This window comes from Microtus ochrogaster, chromosome 5 (assembly GCF_000317375.1).
Source record: "Microtus ochrogaster isolate Prairie Vole_2 chromosome 5, MicOch1.0, whole genome shotgun sequence".
NCBI classification, from domain to species: Eukaryota; Metazoa; Chordata; class Mammalia; order Rodentia; family Cricetidae; genus Microtus; species Microtus ochrogaster.
Window position 1 is genome coordinate 37609989 of NC_022012.1, and position 26742 is coordinate 37636730.

The following is a 26742-nucleotide window of genomic DNA, read 5'->3' on the forward strand; positions in this document are numbered from 1 at the left end:
ACTCTCTACGCCCTCCTCTGGGCCTTTGTTTCCTCATCTGCGAAATGGGCCCAGGGTTGGAGGAAAGGGCTAAAAAAGCCCCCGGAGCTCGGACAATGCCAGATCCAGCGTTCACACGGCTCCCCACGGCCGCCCCCTCCCCATCTTAACTCCACCCCTACCGAGCAGCTTCTCCTCATTGCCGGCCGCTAGGGGTCACTGCCTCCCTTTGTCAGCGACCGGGGAGGGCAGCCCGCCCTCCGGCCCTCTCCACGGCCGAAAGGCGACTCCGAGGGGCATCTTGCTAGCGAAGGGGTCTGCGCGGGACCCCACGGCCACGCTCGCAGCCGCAGCTGCCTGGGGTTGGGAGGTGCAGGAGCGCGGGGGGAGACCCGGCCAGACTTGGGCCGGGCGCGTGGGAGCCAGGAGGGGGTTAACGCTAACCCCTCCCCCCGGGCTGACATCACGGGAGAGCGGGTGAGAGGCTGGATCGGCGAGTGAGAGAAAGAGAGGGAGAGCAGCAAGCGCGGCTCGCCTCGGCTCCCAGGCAGCTCCACATTGTTGCGGATCGCCCGCACCCGGCGCAGCGGCAGCGGTGGGGACCCGTGGCGCACCGGGCTCGCTCCCCTCGCACCTCCAAGACCGCACAGCCCAGAGCCTCGAGGGCAGCTGGCCGCCGTAGCCGCACACCACCGCCTGGGCCCCGAGCCCTTCGCACCGCCCGGCCACCCTCGGAGAACGGCCGGCCATGGACGCCTGCAAGTTGGAACCCAGCGGGAGGGTGTGAGTGCGCCCAGGGCCGGGAGCCTGCGCCGCGCTAGTCGGGCAGCCGGGCGCGCCGGGGGTGGGTCCCTCTCCCCAGCCCGGCTCTGCGTGGAAGAAGAGGGCGGGGACCGGGTCGAAGAGGAGGAGAGCGGAGGAGGCGAAGGGGGCATGACTCGTGCAACTTGCGGCGGGCATCTGCTGAGGCTCTGAGCCGGCGGCAGCCAGGGCCCTGATTGCGGCCGCGCGAATCCCACCCAGCCCATCCCGCCCCGGCCGACGGCTGCGGCTGACCTGGATCCACCGAGCGCCAGCCGGCCGCCAGCGATCCGCCCTCGTCTTCCAGGCTGGTTTCTGGAGCGCGAGGAGCGCCCTCCTGGCCGCCCCTTTCGCCGGACCCCCGCCCTCCGATGGCTCGGATGGGGCTTGCGGGCGCCGTTGGACGCTGGTGGGGACTCGCTCTCGGTTTGGCCACCTTCTTCCCAGGTAAGGCGATCGCCTTTGCTTCCCACCCCCCATATCCCCCACCCAACCAGAGCATCCTCGGGACTGGGAGCTGGATGACGGGCACGACTGGGTTGTAGGGAGCGAACGGAGCCAGAAAAGTTGGGTCACGCTTGGATGGGGGGGCAGGAGGTGGCACCGTGGAGAAAGGGGTTGAGAAGCCGAACAGCCTGCCCTGCAGGGAAGCAATCGGATGCACGTCTCTATGTAGCAAGAAAGCACTTTCTCCGCTTAGTTCTTCACAAAAATAATAATATGTAATAGGGTTCTATTTATTTAATAACCAGTTCTCAGCTCGAGAAGCAGTTTGGAAACACTGAGTGTTACATAAATGCAAAATAATCACGGTAATCATGGGCTTGGGGTATGAGACAACAGCCCCAGGGGGAGGGCGTCAGTCTCGGAGCTGGTGGGCTGTGGGCTTGGAGGGTTGCAGGGGGTTTCGTCTTTTGGCGGCCTCTTGTCAGACGGTTTCGGGCTCGCGGGGGGCCCCCTGTTGTCCCACATCGCCCCACAGCGGGCGCTTGGAGCCGGCTCCTGCGGCACAAGCAGCTTCTTGCTCACCTGCGGTTCCTTTTCTGGAGGATGAGGCCGGGCCGTCTTGGGATCGCAAACTCCCGGCCTTGCGCGGGACTGGGCTCCGCCTTGGAACTCTACTTCTAAAGCAGAGGGCTCCCCCAGGAGGAAGCTCCGTGGGCTTCATGCCAGCCAGGTGGCCGCATGACCCACTTTCCCGAGAGGCCCCGAAGGTGTCCCGCGAGTCTTTCCTCGAGGTGTGAGCTGCTGGCAGAAGAGGGGTTAACTCCGCGCCCGACCCTGAGGTGGCCCGTGGTGGCCCGTTCTGACGGATGGGGTGGGGGGCGGAGGCTGGGACCGGCCCAGGCATATTGTGCTGGGGAATGAACTGGAAAATGCGTTTAGGAGGCAAATCCTACCGAGTCCCCTCGCCTGGATTTAACCCCTTGTGTCCCTGGGGAAGCAACTGAGCTGCCAACAGGACACTAATTTGGGTCAAGGTGGGGGAAGCATCTCTCTAGCCACCCCTCCCCCCCGGAAACAAACCTGAGACGAGCGGCCTTAGCAAGATGGGGCTTTGCAGGGATAGGGGAAGCTTGACTGTAACTGGTGGTCGCCAGCCTGGGGTGGTAGAATAAGGTGTTGGATTAAGAATATTGGCTTCCCAGCCAGTGTGATTCTTCAAGCTTGCCAGGCAGTTTGTTAGGAAGAGACTGGCCTGACTGTCCAGGTGTGGCTTGGATGCACTCCTGGAAGACAAGAGCCTGGCCTCATTTACTTCCTTTCCTGCCTCCTTCTGCCAGCCAGCTCACTGCTAGGGCACTGCACCTCTTCATCAGTGGTGGGTGCCAGGAAAGCGATTTGGGGAAGCAGGGGCATGGGTAGTGTGGAGTACTAGCCTCTTGAGTGTCCCAGGAGGGGGCATTCCACACTGTTCACAGGAACAGTGGCGTGCTGAACCCTCCGTCAGTATGGTCTGGGTGGTAATGAGAGGTTTTCATCCACTTTCTTGCTGCTGATGTCAAGTGCAGTACAGACAGAAACTCAGCCTCTAGAATGTACCTGGTCAGCACAGGCTTAAGAGAACCTTTTAAATCCCTAACCCTTCCCAGAACCCAGAGCAAGGAGAACTCGCCAAGAGCCCTAAGGATTCCTAGCACGCTAGGGGTTAACCTAATCCTGGGATGGACAAAGGGCCAGAGGATTTAAGGAAGGAAGCTCACCCCTCTCTATTTGTTGCTCTATTTCTCCTTGGGTTGAAGCATGGGTTGAATTGTTTAATTCCATCCTTGGGGGTTAGTGAGTGGCCCGATGTGCTCCTCCTACAAGACAGGGAGGTGACACTCACCTGGCTCAAAGCAGTTGCTCCCCCACCAAAAATCTAGCAAGAAGCTAGGATGCCCAGAAAGGAATCACAGCCCAGAGGTATTTTAGTAGGTGCTCTGCTAATGATTGTGACTGGTGAATGGGTGCTGCGGAGGCAGCAGAAGTTCCTGGGCTCACCCAGATCCTAGATGGAGCCTGTCTGCTGCTCTGCTTGCTTTCTGAGTCCGCTGTGACAGAAAGCAGCAGATATGGCTACACTCAGTCTGGTCCTCCGACTGAGAAGGCAGGGAGGCCCAGCTGGCACCCCATCCCCACTGTGGACCTTCCTCTCCCTTCCTCCGCTTCTTCCTACTCTGGTTGTTCTCTGGGGATTTGCCAGTCTGCTGCTCTTTCCTGGGTTCTCCTGGGCTGCGACAGGGAACACTGTGGAAGTGGAGAGGAAGGAGCCCCCAGTGTATGTGATGATTCCCGACTTCGTAACACAGCTGATCTGGCTCTTGAAGTGTACAAAGAGAAGTATGTTTCTGTATGATAGACAGTACAGGTAGGGTAGAAAGGGCCCAGGACTTTGTTCCCAGAGATGACAGGTTCCTTCCAGGGTGCTCACTTAGAGGAGAGGGTCAGTGTTACCCACAGTGTTACCAGAAGAGGATGGGGTGGAGAAGCTGCCTGGGAAGTGGGTGTCCCACCTATACCACACCCTCTCTAATTGGCTTCCCTACACCTTTGGTCTAGAAAGAAACCCACACCCTAGGTGTCAAGCTCACCATGCAAAGACCTGTCAGGCCCCAGCATTCGTTCCCTTTAGGCAGCCTGTGCACAGCACCCATTCCTGGTGCTTTCCTTTGAAGCCCCCTGAGCTAAGCTGTTGGGTTCTTTTCCTTTTGCCTGTTTCTCAAAGACCATGGTGGGCTTGGATTTACTGGGCCAGGCATCATAGCAGCATCCATTCTCCTGGTCTGGGGTTTGCAGTGTCAAACACAGCCGTTTCCAGGCCTATTAGTCAGGTAGCCTTGTGGAGAGCGTCTGAGTCAGATTCAAGGCCTAACCCTCAAGGCTGGAGGGAAGGCTAGACACTGCAGAGCATGAGCCCAGCGGTCCTGGCCGAGTGGTCTAGAAGCTTTCTGAACCTGGACCAGTCCACGTAGCCAGTGGCTTCCTAAAGCTAGCTGGGACCAGTTGTAGGCTGCCAGTTCCTTCCTTGGCCACTTGGCTCTGCACAGTGAGTCCACCTGGGTGATCGCCTGGGCTGCCTGACCTGTGGGCCCAGTTGTAGGCTGCCAGCGTGGCTGTGCCCACAGCTGAGCCAGCAGGCTGGGTTCGAGGGCCAGAGGGTCGGCTCCCATTGCTGCATCTATGATGCTCCCATTGTTTAGCAGCTGACTAATGTTCATTGTTCAGCACAAATCGAAAACACCCAAGGGAGGTGTGACTGTAGCTTCTGCTCTTCTGATGCTATCTTTCCTGGTTAGCTTGGCAAATTGAAAACCTCTCCACTGAGGAAGGGGCAGAGAGGTGTCTACATCACCTGTTGGGCCTTTTTTTCCCTCTCACCTTTAACTTTGAACAGTAGCCAGCACTCCAGGTAAGAATGTTCTGTAGCCAGTTGTGGGACTTGGCCTCTAACACTCTGACAGGCTCGCCTTTGCTCCAGAGTGGGTGTGTATACACACATGTGCATGGGGCTCTGTGTGATGATGCTGGTCACCTCCAATTCACTGTTACAAGCACAGATCTGCAAGGACTAGAATTAGTTAGTATCTGTATTCATATTTGCGATCACCATGGAACTGGGGCTGTAAGTACCAAATGCATGTTCACACATAACTGACTTTTTTTGGCATCCGGATGGGTTGCATCGGTAGCTTTGAGCCTTGACAATGCCTGTGTCTACCTCAATGACTTGAGGGTGACTTTGGGAAGAGACCCAGAATTTGCTCTTAGCTAGCTTACTCCAGGAAAAACTGCTGGGTCCCAGGAAGCCTTGGTGCTGCTTTCTTGCTTCTCTGTCCTTGGTTTTCCCCTAAATCCTTACAAGGAGGAGCACAAGACCTTGACGACACCTGGAAAGGCTTCTCTCTTCTTGTGAACCTTCTGTTGTCTCCTCAGCCATCAGAGCAATGCTGGAGCCATAATGGGCCTGGCCTACTCCATAGGCTCTCAAGATCCTGAAATGTCTGGAAGGGGCCAGGGGACATAGGTTTTCAGTTCTTCCTTATGGATCTTTGCTTCCTGCATGGACACTTAGGGAAAGGAATTTGGGGGAGTTAGGTACCATACTGTCCTTTTTCAAAGATAGCAAGTCCTTTGGTTCCTGTAAGAAGTCTGCAGAGCCGGGTGGGTGGCCAGGTCAGCAACATGAATGTACCTGAGAGAATCCTAGGCTTGGGCAATAGAAGGAGAGAGCCCATTTGTTAGAAAAGGAGGTGGCAGGAAGAAACAAGGAATAGGACACAGCAGTCTTGGGGGCTTAGCCTCCTTGCCCAAACCTAGCACACAAGTATTCCCCTGGGCTGCCGACCCCACTCCATAGAGAACAAGCCCACAGAGCCAACAGCAGATGTGCTGCCTGGGACAGGAGGTAACTTAAGATCTGAGCCAGATCACCTTGCAGAGGGAATGCCCTGAGCTGGAGATAACACCCCTGCATCCAGTTAACCCTTGAAGCTCCGAGTGCCTGGTGGAGCTAGAAGAGGAAAATGAAGAAGTGTGAGACAATGTGTCAGATACACTCTCAGAACCTCGGCCCTTCCACAAGCAGAGGCAAACCCAGTGTAACAGGAGAGATCCAAGACAGACCCAGAGACTGTGTGATAGCAGAGGGTAGGGTCTTGAGGGCAATTGGTAGGTAATCTTTATCCTGGGAAATGCAGAAGAGGAAGTTATAGGGTTTTATTCTCCAGGGGTAGGGCATGAGAACTGTGCCTTACTCAGACTCTCAGTAGAAGGCAGAGAAGCAGGTCGCTTAGCTGTCCTTCTCCCGTAACCAAGTGTTCACCCCATCTTGGTGGCCCAACTTAGTAAAAACTGGCCAAGCTATGTTGGAATCCCAGCTCTACTGATGACTAGTTGAGAGACCTTAGCAGGGTTGCTGCATGAGCCTCAGGTTTCCTATCTGTAAAATGGAACTAAATGTTGCTATGATATCCAGGCTTTCAAGGAGAGATGGAGAATGATGAACTAAAAGTGTTTAGCTTAAGGCTAGCATGTGATAGCACGAAATAATGAAGAACCCAGGTTCTCTCCCAATGTCTTTCCTCTGAGTGGCCCTGCCCCTATTTGGGCATGATGCTGCAGCCACCTGGGAGCTGCTGGCACTGTGGGAGGACTTGGGTGGCCTGACTGGCTGAAGGTACCTGCCCAGGCCAGTCCTGTGGAGGCCGGGTACTCCACAGGCAGCAGGTGCTGGGCAGCCTTTGTTCTGCAGCATGTTGCCCAGGGCTCTCCAGGCACCGGCTTCACTCCCTGGCTGCAGCCCAGCTGGGGCACCATTGCCCATCTGGAGTGCTTGCAGAGGCAGCGGCCCAGGGCTGGCAGGGAGAGCCTGGGACTCTCTGCCCCCTGCTTTTCTTTAAACTTCTACATCTGAGGGGAGGGGAGATAACAGCTCTTGGTGAGGCAGTAGAGGCCGGGTAAAGAGAGTCCTTCCTGGGGTTACCTCCTTCTCTTCCTGGTCTTCCACTAAAATGTCATGAAAGTAATGCAGATGGAACCCGTGTGTGGTGGGTACCACTCTCCACTCGGAGCTTCAGCTAGAATTCGCGTGAGTTGTGTTAGAATTAATATTGTTTTCTTCTCACAAACAAAGAAAGTGGATCTTAGTTTGATGACATGTTGCCTTCCCATGCGAGTGTGGCCATTATTAGGCACCAGGCTTCTGGGGTGAATCCAGTAGACCAGAAAGAAGGAACAAGCTGGGATGGGCACACAGAAGGGGTTGAGCCAGGTCACCATTGTCTCCATGATATAGTCATTGGCTTTGTCAGCCACCACCAGCTGCCACCTTCCTGCCCTACAGCAGGTACAACATGCTCCTGGAGGAGGTGAGGGGTAAGTGGAAAACATGGAGAGTGCTTCTGGAGGTGACACAGAACCCAGGTTGGCACAGGGTAAGCCTACCAGTGGAGCGGTGAAGGAGAGGGAGACAGGGAGCATCCTCCCCTGGAAATGTGGGCTGAGACAAGGGCAGGGCCCTGAGGTGTGAGCGTGAGGCCCCAGGGTATGGGCATGCCAGGACAGGGTGTGGGCTTGGCTCAGGCAGAAAGCAGGAGCCCAGAAAGCATCATGGGGTGGATGGAGCACCCAAGAGAGGTTTGGGGGTACAATTTGGCACTTTGAGTCAACTCCCTTGCCCGGACAACCCCCGCCACCTCTAGCCTACACAGACCCCAAATCACTCTCAGTTTATGAGGAGTCTCATTACCCAGCCACAGACAATAAAACCCGCCTGACCACTCTGGCCCGAATCTCATTAGAGGACATTAGTTCTGCTGGCTCGTGGCTCCTTTGGGACCCAGCTGCAGGCGTGGTCCAGGAAGCAAAATGGGCCATTGGCCATGGGCACAAGAGTGTCCCATTGAGAGACTGAGGTCAATCGATGGGCTTAAATGGAGGCCATCCCTCCAAAGTCCTGGAATGCTTATACCACAAAGCTGAAGCCAGCTGGACTCTCAGTTCTGCCCCCAGCCTGCAGGGAGAAGCCCCAGCTCCCTCCCGGGCTGTTCCCTGAAAGGAGCTGACTGTAGGCTGCACCATCATCACCCCATAGATGAGGGCCCTTGGGACAGGGACAGCATACCATCCCCACATGCAACTGGAGCAGAGATACAACCCGGGGTCCTCAGTGGCCTTGGACTAAATCTTGGCCTGTCTTTCCATCCAAATGGCAGAGGGTAGAGGACTAGAGACCCTGTGGCCAAAGCATTTTCCTCATCTCTAACTGGAGTTTTCATCCAAGACTGAAAGAGCCAATTCCTACCAAGAACCACCTAGTACCCTTGGCATGAGTCCTGTCTCACCTGCTCCCTGGAGTTGGGTGCCTTGACCAGAGTTCTGTTCCCCAAAGATGGGGCTATCTGTTTCATAGCAGGCTCTAGTGCCCACGAACAGCCAGCCTTGTTCTGCCTGTACCCCGTGTTCCTGTCTTATAGTCTCACCTGAAACCCAGACTACCAGGACACCAGCATGGCTCCATAGCTGTCGCTGTGAAAAACAAACAAGATCCCTCTTGGTGCCTCGGGCTTATTGGGAAAATGCAGGCCAGACTCAAATAACTGGTGTGAGCACACTCAGGCTCCAGGGTCTGCCCTGCGCTCATAAGAGGGTCATGCAGGGCAGCCCACGCTTTGGCAGGTGAGCTGGTAGGACCGCCAGGTGAGTCAGTGGAGAGGGAAGCATGATCTCTTTGGGCAGACACAGTCAGCTCTGCACTGAGGGAAGGGGGCAAGGGGCCAGTAATGGCTCCAGGGCATTTCCTGGAAGCCCCTTCAAGCCACTTCTGCTGTTTAAGTGACACTGGGATGGGGAGGTGGTGCCCCTCTATGCCTCTGAGCCACACCTCAGGTGTCACCCCCTCCCTGTCAACTGCTAAGACGAGTGTAAGAGAAGGTGCCTCCGGGTCAAGCCACTGCTATGAACTCTGGTGACAGTATCCCCTTGGTGAGGCTGCTACTGCAGCTCCTGGCTTGTATCTGGCCCTGACTCCAGGCTCCCATGTACCCACACTCCCAGGATACACCCGAGAAGGACTCTTACGAGCTCAGGAGCCTATGATGGCTGCTCCTTCCCTGCAGTGGCTCAATGCCCTCGCCTGCACACTCCTCAGTTCAGGCCAAGTGTTTTCCCCACTCCAGTGCCTTTGCATCTTCCGTTCCTGCACCTTATCCACTATTTCCTTTAAAGGCTAACTCTAAACACTAAATTTGAGCTAATAGCATCATGAAGCCTTCATGGTCCGCCCTCCGGCTGCGGATAACTTCTCTCATCAGCCTTGCCGTACCTCATTGGTGCCCCATCGTTATTTGAACCTGGACTTTATCTTCTTCACAAGGCCACGAGGACCTCTTGGTTGAATTTTCTTGTGGCCTAACACTGGCCTAACGCGGAGCCAGCCCTGTAGTCGGCTAGGAGTGCTGCTGCGTGGATGGACAGGTGCATGAATAATAGTGATGGTGAAAGCAAAGTTGTATTCGGAGATCTTGGGTGCCAGACACTGTTGGCAGCATCATCTAATAACGTATGATCATCACAGATCACGTGGAATGTTCATGGTAGATGCGGTGTGCCGACTTTTATGTCTGGAAGGATGAGACCCAGACAGGTTAGGTGACTTGCCTGTGGTCACTCAGCTGACGAGTGGCAGAGTCAGAGTTCGGGTCTAAGAAGTCAGACCCAGTGTCTATGATGCTTCCACTTGGCTGAGTTGCTTCTCTTCCAGAGCTTTGTGGGCAAATGGTGGAGGAGCCTCTTTGCTAAGCGTGGAGCATTTGCAAGATAGTACATTAAGAGTGGTTCAGCTCTGTGCTTAGCGTGCTACTGCTTACACCTGTGTCCCTTTAAGGATCACACATAACCCCGTCCTGTGGTTGCATGGCCTGGGAGCTATGTGGTGTCCTTTTGCTATGTTAGAAGTTTTAGAAGCACAATGAGTATGTTCCTGGACCATCCTGTCCCTTCTCATGTCCCTACCCCTCCTGGACCTCAGTAGTGTCCATTGGCTGTGCTGGAACAGATAAGATACCATGTTATCCTTCTTTCCTCCCTCAGTCTACACATTACCAGTGCCATTGTGGGAGCCTCCCACTGTGCTCCATGCAGACACAAGAAGCAGGGCAGTGGCTTCTCACAGTAAACTTCATAACAGGTATCAAGGTATCCTAGGTGGGTCCTGAGCTCATCTTAGGCTTCTGGAAGGTTCTATCCTTTGCTGTCTCCTAGGATTCCCAAAAGATAGAAAGGGAGGGGCCTCTGCAGGGGCGGATTTAGGGTGTTCACCTGTGTAGGAAGCTTTGATCTCTTGGGATGAAAGGACCAGTGCTTCCTCTGCCCCAGGGAGGCCAGGGACCAGGAGCTGGAGGGGGGGCAGTGCATCCCTCGGGGCCTGGGATCCTCAGCCATGCAGTAGGGTACAGCCAGATAAAGATTTGGAGAAGCCCAGCAGAGGCAATCCTGGGAGTGAAAAACTCAGACCTTTCCCCAGGTTGTGGCTCAGGACTAACAATGGCCTCTGCACAGGGCGTGAACACATTGCCCTCAGGGTAACCCAGAGCTAGTGCTTTTTCCTGGGCCCTCATGATCCTACAGGTCACCCAGTGGACTCTGGCCTCACGGTTCCACTGGCTTAATTGGGAAGTTAGCTGGGCTGAAGCAGAGTCATCTGATCGGTTCCGAAGCCAAAGAGAAATTCCTCCCAGACCCTCAGATTGTCCATGCTCCACTAGCTTGAATCATAATGTGGCCCCTGTGGCCCAAACACCAGCTGGAGCCATCCCAGACTGGAATCTACCTGAAAGCCCCCAGAAGAAGCAGACTTAGGATCTGCTTGGATCCTCCCCAAACCCGGGAATTGCCCAGTGATCACAAAGGAGCCCCCTACCCCAGAGGTTTTGCATCTATGGTGGCTGTATTGTACAGCTTTTCTGGGAGTCTCAGTTGGAGCACAGGCAGGGACAGACATCTCCCAAGTGTAAATAAGATACTGACGGAGCAGCCACACCGTGCACGAGATGATTTTATTATTACTGCCCACCACCCCCGCCCTGAAGCGTCGCCATCTCATTGGCCTAGATTGCTACATCTCTCAGAATGATGGATGGGCCTTCTCTCCCTTCCCAGGCAAGACAGCAGCCCTGCTACCCAGATACCTCCTACACAGCCCCTTCCTAAATTTATTCTTTGTGTCTGTGGTGCCCAGAGAGTCATCAATGTCCTGAACCAGCTGAGCACTGATTATCTCCGACGACTTGATGGATGGGCCTTTAGGGGAACTTAGGCTACAGACCCTACTCCCCTGCTCCCTCCTCTGTCCCTGCCACAGCACCCTACCCAGTCCTCCCAGGAGGCAGATAATGGGCCTGGGTCTGCACTGAAGAGAAGCGGGGGTGATAAAGGAGGGGATGCAGTGACAATCCTTGGCGCCCACCTCACAGCGCTGCTGCCGCAGGGATAGCTGGGAATTCTCCATATCCACCCCGCCCCAGGCCCTGCATGGAGGCATCATTCCCAGGCAGCGCTTCTTACTGCATCCACGCCCTATCACTCCATTACCCCATCCCCTCAGCGCTGTGGACACGGTTTGCGCTGTGGTAATAATTTGTGTGGTTTATGTGTGTTTCTTCATGAGTGTTTTCGTGTCTCCTGTGTGTGTACTAAGGAGGTTTATGATTGTGTATGTGTGCACACGTGAGGTCACATGTGATGTGTGTGTCTGCTCCTGATTAGCTGCTCGACATCTTCATGGGGGGGGGCTCTCGCCAAACTACTGATGCTGGCTCAGAGTCTGGGTCCCTGAAGGTGAGAGGTAGCCCCTGACGACCGCTGCCTCCCCTAGCCAATGTCTGCTCTGCCCCCAGTGCCATGTAGAGACACTCGGAGGTCACTTGCATTTTTTTTTTCTGTATTATCAGTAACAACATGTTTCACTATTTTTCTTCTCAAGATTGAACCCACAAGTTGTTTTGGTTGTAAGATTTTACGAGTGACCTGTGTTGGCCTGTGGATCAATGCCATACAACCTGTAAGCGTAGGTTCCCTTAACTGTTAGGTTTGGGTGGAGGCTTTGAAAGAGGAAGCAACTGAAAGCTGATAGAGAGCCTGGTGCCATACCAGGGGCCATCATTAGCTCTTCATCCATGGACCCTGAGCTTAGAGAAGGAAAACTCAGTCTCCAAAGGAGGACCCCCTTCTAGCAGCAGTAACCTATCATATGGTCAAGATATCCCCTCCTCCAGGCTAGGGGCAGAGATGTGCCTTCCCTACCACCACCCCAGGGGGTCGCCTGGTGCCTCTTTGGGGCCATTTGGTCTCCTTTCTTAAGAAGTTGGAAGCCATGATTAAATGAGAGGGGCTCAAGATTCTGACTCTCCCACATACTCCTGACCACTCTTGTGCAAGCATGGTGCATCCCTACATTCCCTTGGAGATGGCGGCCAAGGACACAGCAGCATACATAATATCCTGGCCAGCAGAGGATGGCATCAACCCTCTGCCCTCTGCCCTCACATACAGCATATGACACCTCAGGTAAATTCTCCCTTAGGCAAGAATGCCCACAACACAGATGCCTGGGAGGCTGTGTAGACAGAGTGTTGCAGCCTGGTGGGTCATGTCAACGCTCATCTCCCTGAATCTTCCCTGTTTAGAACTTAAGGATAGACGAGCTAGGTCAGGTTCTCCTACACCCTTCAAGGAGAGCCCCTGCTTCCCCACCAGTCCCAGAACTAGAGAGAGCCTCCCAGCAGAACCACAACTTAGGGAGTTTCCCTGTCCCGTCAAAGAGGGCAGAGCAGGTCGGTCAAAATTCTGGAGTCTCAGTATTAGAGGCAAAATCAAATAAAGTATTACCATGTTCACATCCTGAACCCTCTTACCCAAACCCCTTCCAGTTGGTAGAGCTTCCAGCTTCAGTGTGAACCCCTCTAGGGACAGGGAGCTCTCCACCCTCCTTGGAATCCCTACATTCCCCATACAACCATACTAAGATCTGTGTCCTGATACACCAGCTCCTTCACTGTCCCCTGAAATTGCCCGGGGCACATGATGCCCTTATCATCTGCTCAGAGAGGCCTCAAGCCACGTCTTTCTCCCCAACCCCATGTGCTTTGGTGGCCCAGCGTCACACACCTCTCAGTCTCTGGTGCTGTCTTTGGGAACAATTTGTCTGGAGAGCTAGTAGCAGAAGTACTGCCCCAGACTGAACCCAGTGTACCAGAAGTAGACTGAGCAGCCTGGGATTTTGGCCTCAATTCACAGTTGACTGTGAGAGATCTAAGAGGAGGTGGAGTGGGCAGGCTGGCTTCACACCTCCCTCCATTGTCACCCCCATCCTCTAGTCCAGCCCTCACCCCTTCCCACCCCTGTTTTCTTTTGGATTAACTATAAATTGCAGTGGAAGATCGGCTTATCTCCAGTGGGAATTAAGGAATTAAGTTAGTGATGGGGAAAGGGGGATGGTGGAGAGAGCATATTGCAGAGGATCATGATGTGTGGGGCTGCCCTGAGGCTGCCTGGGGGCAGCCAGGGTGGTGGGATGGGACTCTTTCTGCCTGTGTCTGTTACCTGGGAGGTTGCAGGGTGGGGGTGGGGCATGCTGTTTGTGGGCTCCAAGGTTCCTGTGCCCTCCTGGGGACCAAATTTCTGACTGCTTTGGAGAGTCGGGTGACCCCATGGGGTGCCGCAGGTGGAGTGATCTCTCCTGTTTTCTGGTGTTTCATGACCCAGTATGGGCAGCAGCTCTGGGGCATGTCACAACACAGGAAGGGCCAGACCCAGCATGTGGCAGGGTGGGGCGCTCACTTTTTGGCACTAGGATACTGAAGCAAATTCTGCAGGTGGAAGTTCAAGGGCAGAGGTAGTCTGACAGAACTGTCCTGGCACCCACACAGCCACTGGGCTCCCAGTTCCCCAAAACAAAGGCTGAGGGGGTCGATAAGCTTTCCTCTACTTTCAGGACCACTCAGAAGCCTTTTTGAGCATGCCAGGTGAGAGGTGAGGGGTCACCCAGGATCTACTCAACCTGCCTCCACCTTACCCAGCTCCTGCTTCCCTGAGACTGAGCTGTGTAGAGCCCACACCCCTGGCTACTCACTGATGCTTGCCGCCACGCCTGTCATTAGTCCCCTTCTAGCAGAGACAGTGTCTGATCGTTCTTCCCTCCTCTCCTTCAGACCCCCAGCCTGGTCCAAGCCTGAGTTTGGGGATGTAAGATGCTAACAGCAGTCAGCCAAGCCAGCCATTGGAGAGGTTGAAATGAAGACTTGGACAGGGCTGAGGACCTCCCTGTTCACTCAGACAAGCTGGGGGGACCTGTCCCAAACAACTGTCAATCCTGGGTGTAGGAGTCATGGGAGAGTAGCAGCCATCAGGGCACCGGAAGATAAGAGCCAGACCACAAGTAGCCTAATTGAACGGTGTTGGGGGTGGGGGTTGGGGGTGGAGGTTGGGGTGGGGGTTGTTCAACTTAGATGACAGAGGAAGCCTGAGCCTAAAGGTCTAGGCGTTTGGGTTAATCTTTGGCAACCCTGGTTAATAAATCATTGGCAGTTTTGTCCCCAAATTTCAGCCCCTAATCCTAGAGGTCTTTCTGGCTATGTCCAGGTCCCAGAAAAGAAGCCCCATCTGCTTGGTCCTGCCACCTCCCCCACCCCCATCCCAGGCAAGAGCCTCCCATCATGCTCCCATCCCCCCAGTTGGTCTCTGGCACCCAGAATCAGCCTGCTGTGTAATCTCCAAGAGAGATTAGTGACCAGCCTTCCCTACCCTCCCCCACAGGCTGTGGATGTCCCTAGATTCTTCCTGCTGGGAGGGCAGGCCACCCACAGAGGGTCTCCAGGTACCCCAGAGAGCAAGGCTGCCATTATATGTGAGCCCTTTCTGCAGCCCTGTGGTGCCTGTAAGAGGAATGAGCCAATGGATTCTCCCCGGGCCGCTCCAGGTACTGTGTGTCAAAAAGAAATGCTTAAAGCAACTAGAAACATGATTCGTGAGTTTATTCATGGTCCATGTTGGGGGCACCTGAGACCAGTTTGTACCGGGTCCTGCCATGTAAGGTAAAAAGAGCAGGGGAGTCACATGTTCTGGGGTTCTAGCATTTTCTTCGTTGACTACGGGAGCACTTGCTGGTTGGAGGTTGGCCAGGTTTCCCACCTCTGACTTATGATCTTGGGTATAATCCTGTCCTGGTGGCCCTTAGAACAGTTTCCCTAGCTGGTTTTACAAACCGGCCATCAGGGGACAGAGTGGTAGAAAGGGAAGACAGAGAAAGGCCAGAGCTGAATGAAGGCAGGGCCCAGGGTGGACTCCCCTACTCTCCCTCATATGCATACACAAAGTGGGGGTCTATCCTCAAGACAGGGGGTTCCCAGCCCCTGGGAGTTGTGCGGAATGTCAGAACTGCTTGAGTGGATAGAGACTGGGATGGAGATGCGGAGAGCTGGCCTTCACGAGGGTGGGTCTAGAGGCTACTCCAGGACAGAGAGCTTGACATTGAGCCCCGAAGCCTTAGGAGACAGACAGGGACAGCCCCAAGTGGAAGACCTGTGTGTGGAGGTGGGCATGGAGCGTTGGGAGGCCCTGGGGATGGGGGAGGGCTAACGAGAAACCCTCCACCTCTTAGTTCACCCTTAACTGTGTGTAGTCCTGCACCCCAAGATCTTTACTCACCTGTCCTCCTCTGCCCAAGCTACCGCCCACCCTGGACTCTTCCCGTTTGTGCCATTGGAACCCCCAGGTCTGTTCGCTGTTCTTCCTCTTTCCCCTTTGCTGCTGCAAGGCCTGGCACTGTCCTTGGGACACCTCTGAGCTCAGTACTGTCACTCTTCCCCAATGTCTTTCCCCATTCCTGAGCAGCCACTGATCACTGGCAGAATGAAGAGAAGTTTGAGCATACCACTGTCCCATCCCACTGGGAAGCCCTCATGGGCTCTTCATTGCTGCCAACCTCAGTCCATGCCCCACGATCTAGGCCATGCCTTTCAGCCTTAGCACTGCTCACTTGGAAGCCAGACATCCTTTGGCATGGGCCACCCTGCACATGGAAGCACGTTTAGCAATTTCCCTGGCCTCTACTCACTAGAGGCCAGTAGCATCCACCCCTTTATCCTCTGTGTACTGTGACAATAGATATCTTCAAGCCAGGATTACAAGCCTGTAATCCCAGAATTTAGGGAAGTGGGGGCAGAGGCAGGCAGATCACTGTGGGTTTGAGGTCAGCCTAGGCTACCTTGTCTCAGACAGACAAACAAACAAAACCAAAACAGAACAAACCACCAAAACCATTGCTGCGGTTCCCCCCAGGCAGCACACTGAGCATCGCTGGGCTAGCCTTCTGCTCAGCCAGACATGTTTTTCTAGAGCTACTTCCCATCCTGTTATCTGGGCATAGAGTGAACCACTCCAACTCCTGTTCCTGGGCCTTACTTCCTGCTGATGGCCGAGCCCCAGCCCTAGCACATCTGCCTGTGAGACACCCAGTTTGTTCAGGGTGACTGTCTCCTCTCCCTTCCTCTAGGCCCTTTGCTCCTTAAGGAAGGCCTTCACACAGCCCAGCTGAGAGCCTTGTAGGCAGCAGGTGCCTCATGAGTGTATGCTAACGTGATGGGAGCCAGCTGGCTCTGGAGCACCCCCGTCTCTGTGCCGCTCTTGGCACCCTTTCTCACCCCGTAGCCAAGAGAGAACTTCGGATGCTCCGTTTTTCCTGACACCTCTAAACCCACCTCGCTTTTTTCGGAGCAAACAAATCTTTTTTTCCCCATTTGCTAAGTACTGGAGCACCGTAATTGTGTGTGCCAGGCTGTGTGTGGCTGGGTGGCTTTGCAAGCGGGAACCGAGTGGTGGCATGTTTCTGTGTGTCGGATATTGGCGTGCACGCATCAGAAGTGGTATCGTTTGCACCAGGCCTCGTCTAGGGGTCTTTTCCTCCCACTAATTGCTCTACACATCAATTCCACTCAAACGAATGTATTCCCCCTGCAAGCTGCATTCTTTCCCAGCTTTGTTCTGGCCTCACTGCCCGGCAAGCTCCTACTCACCCTTCAAAGCCCCGTGCACCCTCTGCGTAGGTGCTCTCATCTCCAGTTGCCTTCTGCAGATCTGTCGTCTCCTCTGCGGCCACCGCACTCCGTGCACAGTCGGAAGGAAGCAGCAGCGCTCATGTTATTAGTCCATTTGTCCTGTGTCTTTGAGGCCAGGGACTGTATGCGATCACAGGTGTATGTTTATATCTCTATTAGAAGGCTTTTGATGAGGGTCTTCCAAGATGTTAATTAAATAAATGGGAATAAATTGCTTATTTTGTTTCCAAAGCATTTTCTTTGTACCATGTTAAAAGTGTGCCTCCGTAATGACTTTGCTTAACCTTTCTGCACTGCTCCTGCGTGCTTCTGTTCCTGTAGATGTGTTTTCGGCACACAGGCGTGCTTGTATATGTGTGTGTGCACACGTATGCGTGTGTGCCTTCATTTTGATGCGCTGAATTTAAAGGTGAATCCCCCAGTGAGTTCCCCACAGCTGACATTTCCTCGACCTCCCTGCCCTGCATCTTTAAGGACTGAAGGCATGAGGGCACGGGTGCCTGGCAGTGAGACTCTCTGCCCAAGTCTCCCGTCCATCCTAGGGGAGCCCTGGGTATGTGTGAGGTGGGCTGTGGGGCAGAGCCCTCCGTGGCCCCATCAGATCATACCCCCTTTCCTATCTATCTCTGCCCTGTTTAATTGGAATTTGGCTAGTAGAGACCATCTGTTCTATTCCATCCTGTTTCCATGACAACCAAGTGGCTTGAGACTGAGGTTTGTGGTGAGAGAAGTGGCCTGGGGGATGCTGGGAAAAAATAGCTAAGTCCTCCCCTCAACCTGCTCTGTCTCGTCCCCTCGTCTTTGCCATGCCTTCACCTGTGAACTCGTGACAACAAGCACCACTGTCCCGGAGCTGGAGTTCCCTGGGTCTGTCTATCATCTCCCTAGCCCGTTCCCGGGCTTCTTGTGGCCTCCCACACACACTGCTCCCCCTCCTTCCACTTCCATTCATAAGTACTTTCCATGCGTGCACACTGGGGCGTGCAGGGCTGCCCTTGTCCTTCAACCCGGCAGAATGAGAACCTGCAGCTTCTGCCTCCTTCCAGGTACCTTTTCTGTCTCCCTGCCCACCCCACTTCAAAGTTTCCCTGTGGTGGCCTCACATCTCCCCACTCTACAGTGGGAGGGTAACCCCAACTCCCTCAAATGAACCACCTAAGGAGCAGGGCCTTCTACGTCCCCCTCTGGGAAGTAGGTGTCTTCAGAGCACGGAGCCTGTAATTCAGTATCCTACAGCAAGGGCCATCATTAGAAGGGGTCCTGGCTTCTGAACCCCTCCCCACCTGCTTCAGGGAGCACCTTAGGCCCCTGCAGGTATAGTGGCGGGAATAATGCTGGCTCCAAGGAGACAGTGTGGCAGTCTGAAGTCAGGTGACCCTTGGTCTCCCAGGAGCTCCGACAGGCCCCACGCACTGGGATGTGAGGGGGTGTGGGATCTCTCCTGTCTCCAACAGTCAGATCTGCTTTCATGATGTTATTTTCTGCCCTAATTTCCTCATCTATAGCAAAGCCTTTCTGTGCCTGCTCTATTGCCAGGGGACTTGTCTGTCTTCAAAAATAAGTGGTGGAGCTTGTCAGGTGACCTGTTTGTTATGCTGGTCCCAGACATCATGTGCGGGACGTACGTGAAACATTGACTACAGCAGGGGGATGGCGATGTGCCTGGAGTGGGGTTCTAGGGCCTTCTAGTACCCACCCAAGCAGAATCAGCTCTGGCTTGGGAGGGAAGAAGGTATCTCACACCTTCATGGAGACCCTTCCTTCATGGCTGGCCCACCACCCAACCTTCTCTGTGTACTTTTAAATTACAATATAATTGACATACCATAAACTTCACCCTTCTAAAGTATGCAACTCAATGGCGTTTATTATATTTGCTGAGTTGAGAAACCATCACCACCCTAGCATTCAGGACATCTGTGCCCCCCTAGACCTGTCACTCCTTCTCCGCTCCTGCCCACATGCCCATTTAAACACATCACTTAAATGAGACCGTACAGTGTGTGGCCTCTTCCACTTAGCACTCACTCCACAAGCCCTCCCCCTTAAGTGATTATGTGGCAATTCTGCCCAGAGAGCACTAATGGCACCCAGTGGCTCATAGGCAAGGTTTACAACCTTGTCTACTACAAGGACTACTTACTTGGGGGGTCTCCTGTAGATCAGGCTGGAATACACTGTGTAGCAGAGGCTGTCTGTCTCCTTATCTTCCCATCTCCACTTCCCAAATGCCAGCATCACAGTTGAGTAATCAGTGTTGTGTTGTGCTGGAGATTGAACCCAGGGACTCATGCATGCTAGCTACACGATTACCTCCCTTGAATCCTTCCCAACCCTCTCCCCTCTGCCACGGATCCCCATGTCTTTCCCTCCACACACCTTCAAAGGTGCTCTTCTCTTCTGTCCCCTCTTGTCTTCCTCTCTGATGAGATCCAACTAAAAGCTTCATCTTGGTTGTAGTCCCTCCATCACTCTCAGACAGCTTCCTCCCTCACTTTTGATTCATACTTTACAGAACAAACAAAACCCAGCACTTGGCATGCAGTCATTGTTTGTTTTCATGCCTGGGACTCTTGTTAGCCTGAGAAAAAAGAAAAAGAAACTATCTCTGTCTTTCTCATTCTCCCGTCTTCTAGTGGTCATCACTATTGTTGTCTCCACCTGTAACAAGAGGCACAGTGTAGGCACACCGCGTGTGGTCAGTAGTGTCTTACGAGGGACACAGGATGGGGGAGTAGCTTCTGTGATATGTCCAGGTTGCCAGTAGTAGCATGGAAAATGGATTTAGAAAATTTGGCAGAAGCCGGGCGGTGGTGGCGCACGCCTTTAATCCCAGCACTCGGGAGGCAGAGGCAGGCGGATCTTTGTGAGTTCGAGACCAGCCTGGTCTACAAGAGCTAGTTCCAGGACAGGCTCCAAAGCCACAGAGAAATCCTGTCTCGAAAAAAAAAAAAAAAAAAAAAAAAAAAAAAGAAAGAAAATTTGGCAGAGGTGGGAGCAGAATGGGGATTAACCACAAAGATGTGGTACGGTAACTTTCAGCCAGAAAGTAAAAGTGGTGGGCCTAGGGGAAGGCAGTCCCTACAGATGGGGAAACAGTACAAAAACCTAGAGGGGGGAGGGGGCCAGTGCCTAAAATATGTTGGCATAGAGCCCAGCACAGGAGAAGAGAAGAGCAGTGGTGAGCCTGGGCCGGTGGAGTGAGAGGGGCCAGCTGCCCTTCACAACTACACCTGCTGAGAGCCTCCCCGTGTGACTCTTGTCACACAGAACACCTGGAAAATGCAACTCAAGGGAAGAAGGCTTATTTTGGCTCACGGTTTGGGAGGATACAGTCCATCGTGGCAGGAGAGGCAGACCAGCTGCAAAAGATGACTGAACATCGTAGCCCCTTTCAGGAAGAAGAGACTGACAACCTGAGGAGACACTGAGACCAGCTGGAACTGCCTGCTTCCTCCTTTTTAGTCAGTCTTGGACGCCAGTCCATAGAATGGGTTTTCTCACATCAAATAACTTAATTTAGAAAAAAAAAAAAAAACAAAACCCTGCTGACATGCCCAGAGGTTTAGCTCCTAGGTGATTTTAAATCCTGTCAAATTGACAATCAATATTACCCATCACACCCCTCATCCTTCAAGGTCACTTAAGGATGGCTCACTTGGCGGAGACCACTAGAATGCAAACAGTAGATGCTAATGCTTCTCCTTCCTCACCCATGTAGCTTTATATGGAAGAATTAAGGGGTTGGGACTTAATGGAGAGATAGCTCAGCAGGAAGAGCACTTGCCAACTTGCTGTTCTTGCAGAGGAACCCAAGTTAAGTTCCCAGCACCCATGCCAGGTCACTCACAACTGCAGGTAACTCCAGCTCCGCTTCAGAGGCTCCAATGACCTCTGACCTCCATGGCTGTGTATACTCATATCGCACACTCACCCACGTGTGTACTCAAAAATAAAAATACGTTTTTAAAAATAGAATTGAGGGACAAGGGTTGATCTGAGGACCAGGGGTCTGGCCCTCAGTTTCTTCTTCTGAAGTACTGACCAGCTACCCACAGTGAGGCATTCCTGTCATCCCAGCACTTAGAAGGCTAGGACAAAAATATCAGGCGTTCAAGGCAAGCCTGAACTACTACTAAATAAATAAATAAATAATTTATTTGTTTATTTTGTTATGCCGCCAACTCCAAGGGTTTTCATGAGGACTGAAAGAAATGGCGGAGACCAGTGAACTGGAAGGGAGTGCCAGTGTTTGCCCTCGGGTGTGCCGTGGACACCATTAACCAAATGGAAGTAGAGGCTACACCAAAGCCTCTGATGTCCTCTATGCTGTTTCCAAAGGTTTAAAAGCCACCGTGGGGGCAGGCCCAGGCCGTGCATTTGAAACAGACTGGAGAGAAGCCCACGCTATGATTTCTGGGTATAGGAGGAAATGGGTTTTTCTGTCCCTTCTGCTCCCAGGGCTCAGATGTGCAGAGAGAGAGATGCAGAGCCCTGGACTGCAGGATCTTCCTGGGCTATGCAAAGGCCTGGAGGCAGAAGTTCTCAAAGCCTAGAGATCTGCCTTTCCCTATTCCTTGACACTGAAGTAGGGGTTGGCCCAAGGCCCATGTTATTGCCTTACAAGGGGGTTCAGTTCCCAAGAAAGGTGCCAAACAGACCCCTGCCCTAACAGAAGCCAAGTCACCAAATCGCCTTTTAATCTGGGTGCAGGCCTGCTGGTGTGTGCCCAGTGGAAAAGAGAACTTCCCCTGGAGTGAAAGTCATTTGATCTCGAAGTGTCTGGGAAAGTGTAAGGAGAGGGAGGATTGTGGCCAGGCTCTAGTTCCTGGCGGGGGAGGCCACCCCAGAAGGCTCTTCTCTGTGTGACAGCTGACCCGAGGGCATTGTTTATGCAGTGTGCCCCCACTCCTACCCCGTTCCTCCTCCCTCACGCCAGGATGGGTGAGACAGCTTGTCTGCAGGGAGAGGGAGTGGGCTGCCAGCTGTCACCTGCACAGGTGGGACAGGTTGGCTATGAAGAGCTGGAGGCCTCCTCACTCACGCCTTGCTCCACCGTCAGGCCTGGGGGCTTCCATGAAGTGTCCTGGCTGGTACAGTAGCCGAGTGCAGCTCTCTGCCTCCATTCCCTTCAGCTTTATTTCCAGCAGTTATCGGTGATCTGGGAAAAACAAGCCAAATCAGACGCCGCCTCTGCGTGTCCCCCAAGGCCTCCCATCTCACTCAGAGGACCTGTCTAGGCCCTGTGTCACGGGACTCCTGTGTTTCTCACCTCAACAACACAGGCCAAAAATTCCAGGTCTCTTGCCTCAGGGCCTTTGCACCTTCTGCTCTCTGCTGGAATGTGGCTCTCCCCGGTAAATACTTGTCATGGTTGCTGTTTTGTTCAAATGTCTTTTCTCAATGAGAAACCTAGACATTGCCTCTCATTTCTTGTCTTTTCCATCATTAGCATCCATGCTTCCCAGGAACAGAGAATTTTCATGGTTTATCTAGTGCTAGATCCCTGGATCTGATAGGACCCTGTGATAACAGTACTATTTTACTGAAGACCTGATAGGAACCTGTGATAACAGTACTATTTTACTGAGGACCTGATAGGATCCTGTGATAACAGTACTATTTTACTGAGCGGACACCCCAGAGGGAAGCCACTGCTAGTGCCTTTGCACACACTGACCCTCCAGTGCATGCTAATGTTGCAAACACGTGCACACATCTTCTGCTCACCTGGGCGGGCTCCAGGAAGCTGCCCCTGATGTCCACATGGCCACAGTGAGCTTCCTGTCGCTTTCCTGAGTCTTCCATTTTTCCTGTTTGTCCCAGAGTACTTGAGGCCCTTTGGGAGTAGAGGGGTCTCTATTCCTCCAAGGAGGAAAGAACTCACTCTGAGCCCTCCTGATATCAGTCCAATAGTTACAGATGGACAATGTCCCCTGGATGTTTGGGCAGGACTGCAAGGATTGCTGACTGGAAGAGAGGAAAGCCCAGTTGTGTGATTTGAGTCAGGGGTAAGGAAGGCTGATCGAGTCTTCACGTGACGAGCACCTGTGTATGCTGTCCCCCACACACACTCCACTCGCTGGGCAGGCCTTGCAGGTTCCACGAACAGTCCTTTGAGGCCCTTAGTGTTTGAGGACAACAGTGTACTTTAGTGATAAGCCAGATGGTAGACATCCACGGTGGGAATCGTACCGGAAGTGGTTTGCTATCACCCTGGCTGTCCTCTGGCCTTGTAGCTCCTCAAAGGTTCTTTGGATCTTCTGTCCCATGCTCTGCGCACAGCGGATGTATGTGAGTCTGTCACCCATTCCTACTCCTTGTCAAAGCATTAACAAACTAACAAGCAAGTTACACAAGAGTGAGGGCCGAGACCTTTGTGGCCTCTGGAGATGCCTCCCACCTCTTGTGTAAGGCCTTTCCTTAGCTGTCCCTTTGGTATGCTTAGGAGCCCTTTGAGACAGCTAGGGCCTTCTGCATGTGGGCTCTAGAGGGTCAGTCAAAGAAACCTAAGGTCAAAACTCTACTTAAACTAAGCCCCAGTCCTTTCCACGGGGGCTGGAGTATCAGTAGGATGCCTTGGCCTCTTGGTCACGTGGCTCACCCATCAGCTCTTCATGGTCTCCCATGTGAACACCCTGGCAGCCTCCAAGCACCCACTGTTAGCACGGAAGGACCATGTGTGCTCATGAGACTCGTGGGCATTACTTAGCAGGTGCTTCAAGTCAGGGGCAGCTTCCTAGACTCAGCTTATAGAAAGTCCTTTGATCCATCAGAGCCAGCAGGGTGCCTCAGCAGGTAGAGGTGTCCACCACCAAGCCTAAGGACCCAGCTTTAATCTCCATGTGCTGGACAGAAAACTGACTCCTTGCAAGGAGCTCTCTGACCTCCACATGTGCCATGGCACACAGCAACCTATACAAATGTGCACATAAAATAAATAAAAATGTCATTAATTTTTTAATCATTTGATCTTTCTAATAACTAATCAATGAATAAGGAAATGATGATCTTGTCTCCTCCTCTTCCCCCTTCCCTCTCCTTCCTCCCTCTCTCCCTCCCTCCCTCTTTCTCTTCGGTGAAACAGTTTTTCTAGATAGCGCAGGCTAGCTTAAAGGTATGGTTCTCCTGCTTCAGCATCTTCAGCCATGGGATTTCAGGCATGTGCTCCCATACTCGGCTTTCTTTCCATGGTCATAGATGAGGACATGGGTGTCGAAAGTGTAGTCATACAAGCTAGCATGGTAGAGGGGGGCTTTGGATCCAGCAACTGGAGAAAGAGGGTTCTCGGCTACACAGTGAGACAGAAGAGTCCCTGGTTGGGTGGAACAAGAAGGCAGCCTGAGAGAGGGACCCAGCCCTAACCCAAACAGAAGGGAATCTCCCAGGATTTAGCACCGGACTTGACTGGATAGTGGATGGACAGTATCCATCTCTAACCCTAGCCTGGGTGGTGTCTGGCATAACAGATTCACTCCTGGGCTCAGCATCAAAAAGCATGGGGAAATGGACTTCCCCTTCAGCGAAAAAGGATGGAGATTAAACAGCAGGAAGACCTTCCCAGCTGTCAGGACCATACGCTTTTAAAACGGGCAGCCCAGGAAGGTGGAGGCCCTCACAGAGAAGGTTAATGCTGTCATTGCCCAGAGCTCTTGTGGGAGGTGAAGTGAGGGAAAGTATGCAAGCTGACCTCGCTAGGGTCTGGAGGTGAGACCCTGTCCTACAGACCAAAGACGCTGCCCGTCCCCACACTGGTCCCACCTCTTCCTAGGACCCCATCTGCTCCAGCCCTGCCATTGGACTTCATTAAATTGCATTTTCCCAGAGCAGGGCAGGCCGGTGACAGAATGAGTCAACACCAGCTTGCTACAACTGTCGCCCCTGAAGCCAGCGGGCATAGAGGGAGATAATTGGGAGCGGTTTGACAGCTTAATGTCTGGGGCTGGCTTCCTGGAGCAGAGCAGGGTGGGGTGGGGGCAAGGCATGGAGCCAGAGATGGGGGCGGTGGGAGACTGGGCTGTCTTCAGACCAACCCCACCACTGCTTCCGCTTTTCCCCTCCATTTCCCCAGCACCAGCTTGTTGGGCAGGAAAATAAAACACAGAAAAGGAAATTAGATACGGAAAATAAATTAGGGTCTCTTTATTAATTTGTCAGAACTAATTAACAGCTCCCTGAGATTTGTCTCCTCTCCAGATACCCTCAGCGCAGGAAGGAGGAAAGTCTGCAAGAGGTCAGGTTTGGGCTTCAGGGTCCCTGTCCCTGCCACGTCTAACAGCACCCCTAGAGTAGAGGACAGAGACCTGTCACTCAACGGGAGTCCAGCTGAGAGACCCTACACTCTTGTCCATTTCCCTGGGTCACGGAGCCCCAGGACACCCCTGTCTCATGTCAACTTTGTCACTGAAGCACTCACTGCTTGCCTCATGCAAGGCTCTGGGGACCGTGTCCAGCATCGAGCGCCATTCTATACACTTGGGAGACAGGACTTAGGAGAACTGCCAGAACCTCTTCAGAATTCTTCTTTCATCCTAAGCCTATAAGTGGTAGTTTTCTCTCATAAGCCTAGCACTCAAGAAGCTGAGACAGGAGGATTGTTGCTAGCTCAAGACCACCTTGGGCTGTGTAGAGTCTAGATCCTGTCTTGAAAAAAAAAATAGTCTTCACCCTCGAGGTCCTTAGGGTTTCATATTCGCAGTACATATTCCAGAGTACAGATTAAGGGGTTAAATGTGCCTTAGTGGCTAGTGGGGAGGGACAGAGCTCTCAAGAGCTCCCTGGTCATGCCTCCTGAGCCCTGCCCACCCATCTCCCCCACCACAGGGCCTGACTCACCTCAAGGAGTCTTACTAACTCTTGTCTCACTTCCTGGTTGTGAGTGCAAATTCACCAAGCCGGGAAGCCACCCCAGCTGCCCCTTGATTTGGGTGAGAGCCTGGCTTGGCTTCCCAGAGTCGGACCCAGCCCTGCTGTGTCAGAGTGGTTTTCTGTGAAACCTCTCCACGGCCACGCCTTGCAGTAGACACTGCCTTGGAGGGTTGCAAAATTCAGCCTGTTCTGTGGGTCCCACAGTACCGACAGCATCTAGACATTGTCACCTGCCCACAAAACACCAGACGCCTAGGAACTGTAGAGATGAAACCCGCTCTCCTTCCCAAGCCTGTCACCCCTGGAGTTGGTTAGAGATTGCACAGAGCTGAGATTTCCCCAGACTGGCCAGGCAAAGGGGAGAGAACACTGAGTAGCCTCCTGTAACCCAGATGAGGACACTGAGGCCTGGAGAGAGAGAGAGCCATAGCCTGCTGGGTCAAGGCAGTCCCAGGATTAGCACTTGTGTCTCCTAACTTCCAGGCCGTGTGCCTCATGAACAGGTGTCGGGGCTTTATAAATGACATTGAAAGTAAATTAATTTGTCACCTCAGGGACTCTCAGAACCAAGAAAACCTCTGGGGGATGTGGGGCACGTGCTCAATGAAGTCAGATTACAAAATTCGTGTCCAGGGGCAAGGTCACAGTCCCATGCACACCCCTCTGACCTTGGGGACATTAAGGGCCCTGCCACATCTTTTCTTCAGCGGTATGAGTATCTAGAATGAGCAGACCTGGGTTTGCATCCTGGCTTTCCTGTAATTGTGACCTTGGCTGTCCTTGAGTGCAGCTGAGACTCAGTTTCCCTGCTGTCATTTTAGAAAACCTGCTTTTGAAATGTAAGGACTCCAGGAGCCGCGGGTGTGGTGTTCTTAGGGTGGCTCCAGTGCCCAGTGACCTCCTGAGTTGCTTTCAAAAGGCCCCGCCCAGCCTCCTGCCACTTTCCCTCCTCACTAAGCAGGGATGGAATGGGGCCCTTGCGGCCATCCTGTGACTCTAA

At 53.4% G+C, this 26742-nt stretch overlaps 1 protein-coding gene across 1 annotated transcript in view; it reads left to right on the forward strand.

Moving 5' to 3' along the window:
- Nucleotides 1–379: 379 nt before the first annotated feature.
- The window catches only part of Nectin1 (nectin cell adhesion molecule 1), a 62298-nt gene continuing 35935 nt past the window's right edge, over nucleotides 380–26742 (forward strand). The window contains exon 1 of the mRNA XM_005347156.3: nucleotides 380–1227. Within this exon, the coding sequence (XP_005347213.1) occupies nucleotides 1152–1227 (76 nt within the window). The 5' untranslated portion in view covers nucleotides 380–1151. The remainder of the gene's footprint in view (nucleotides 1228–26742) is intronic.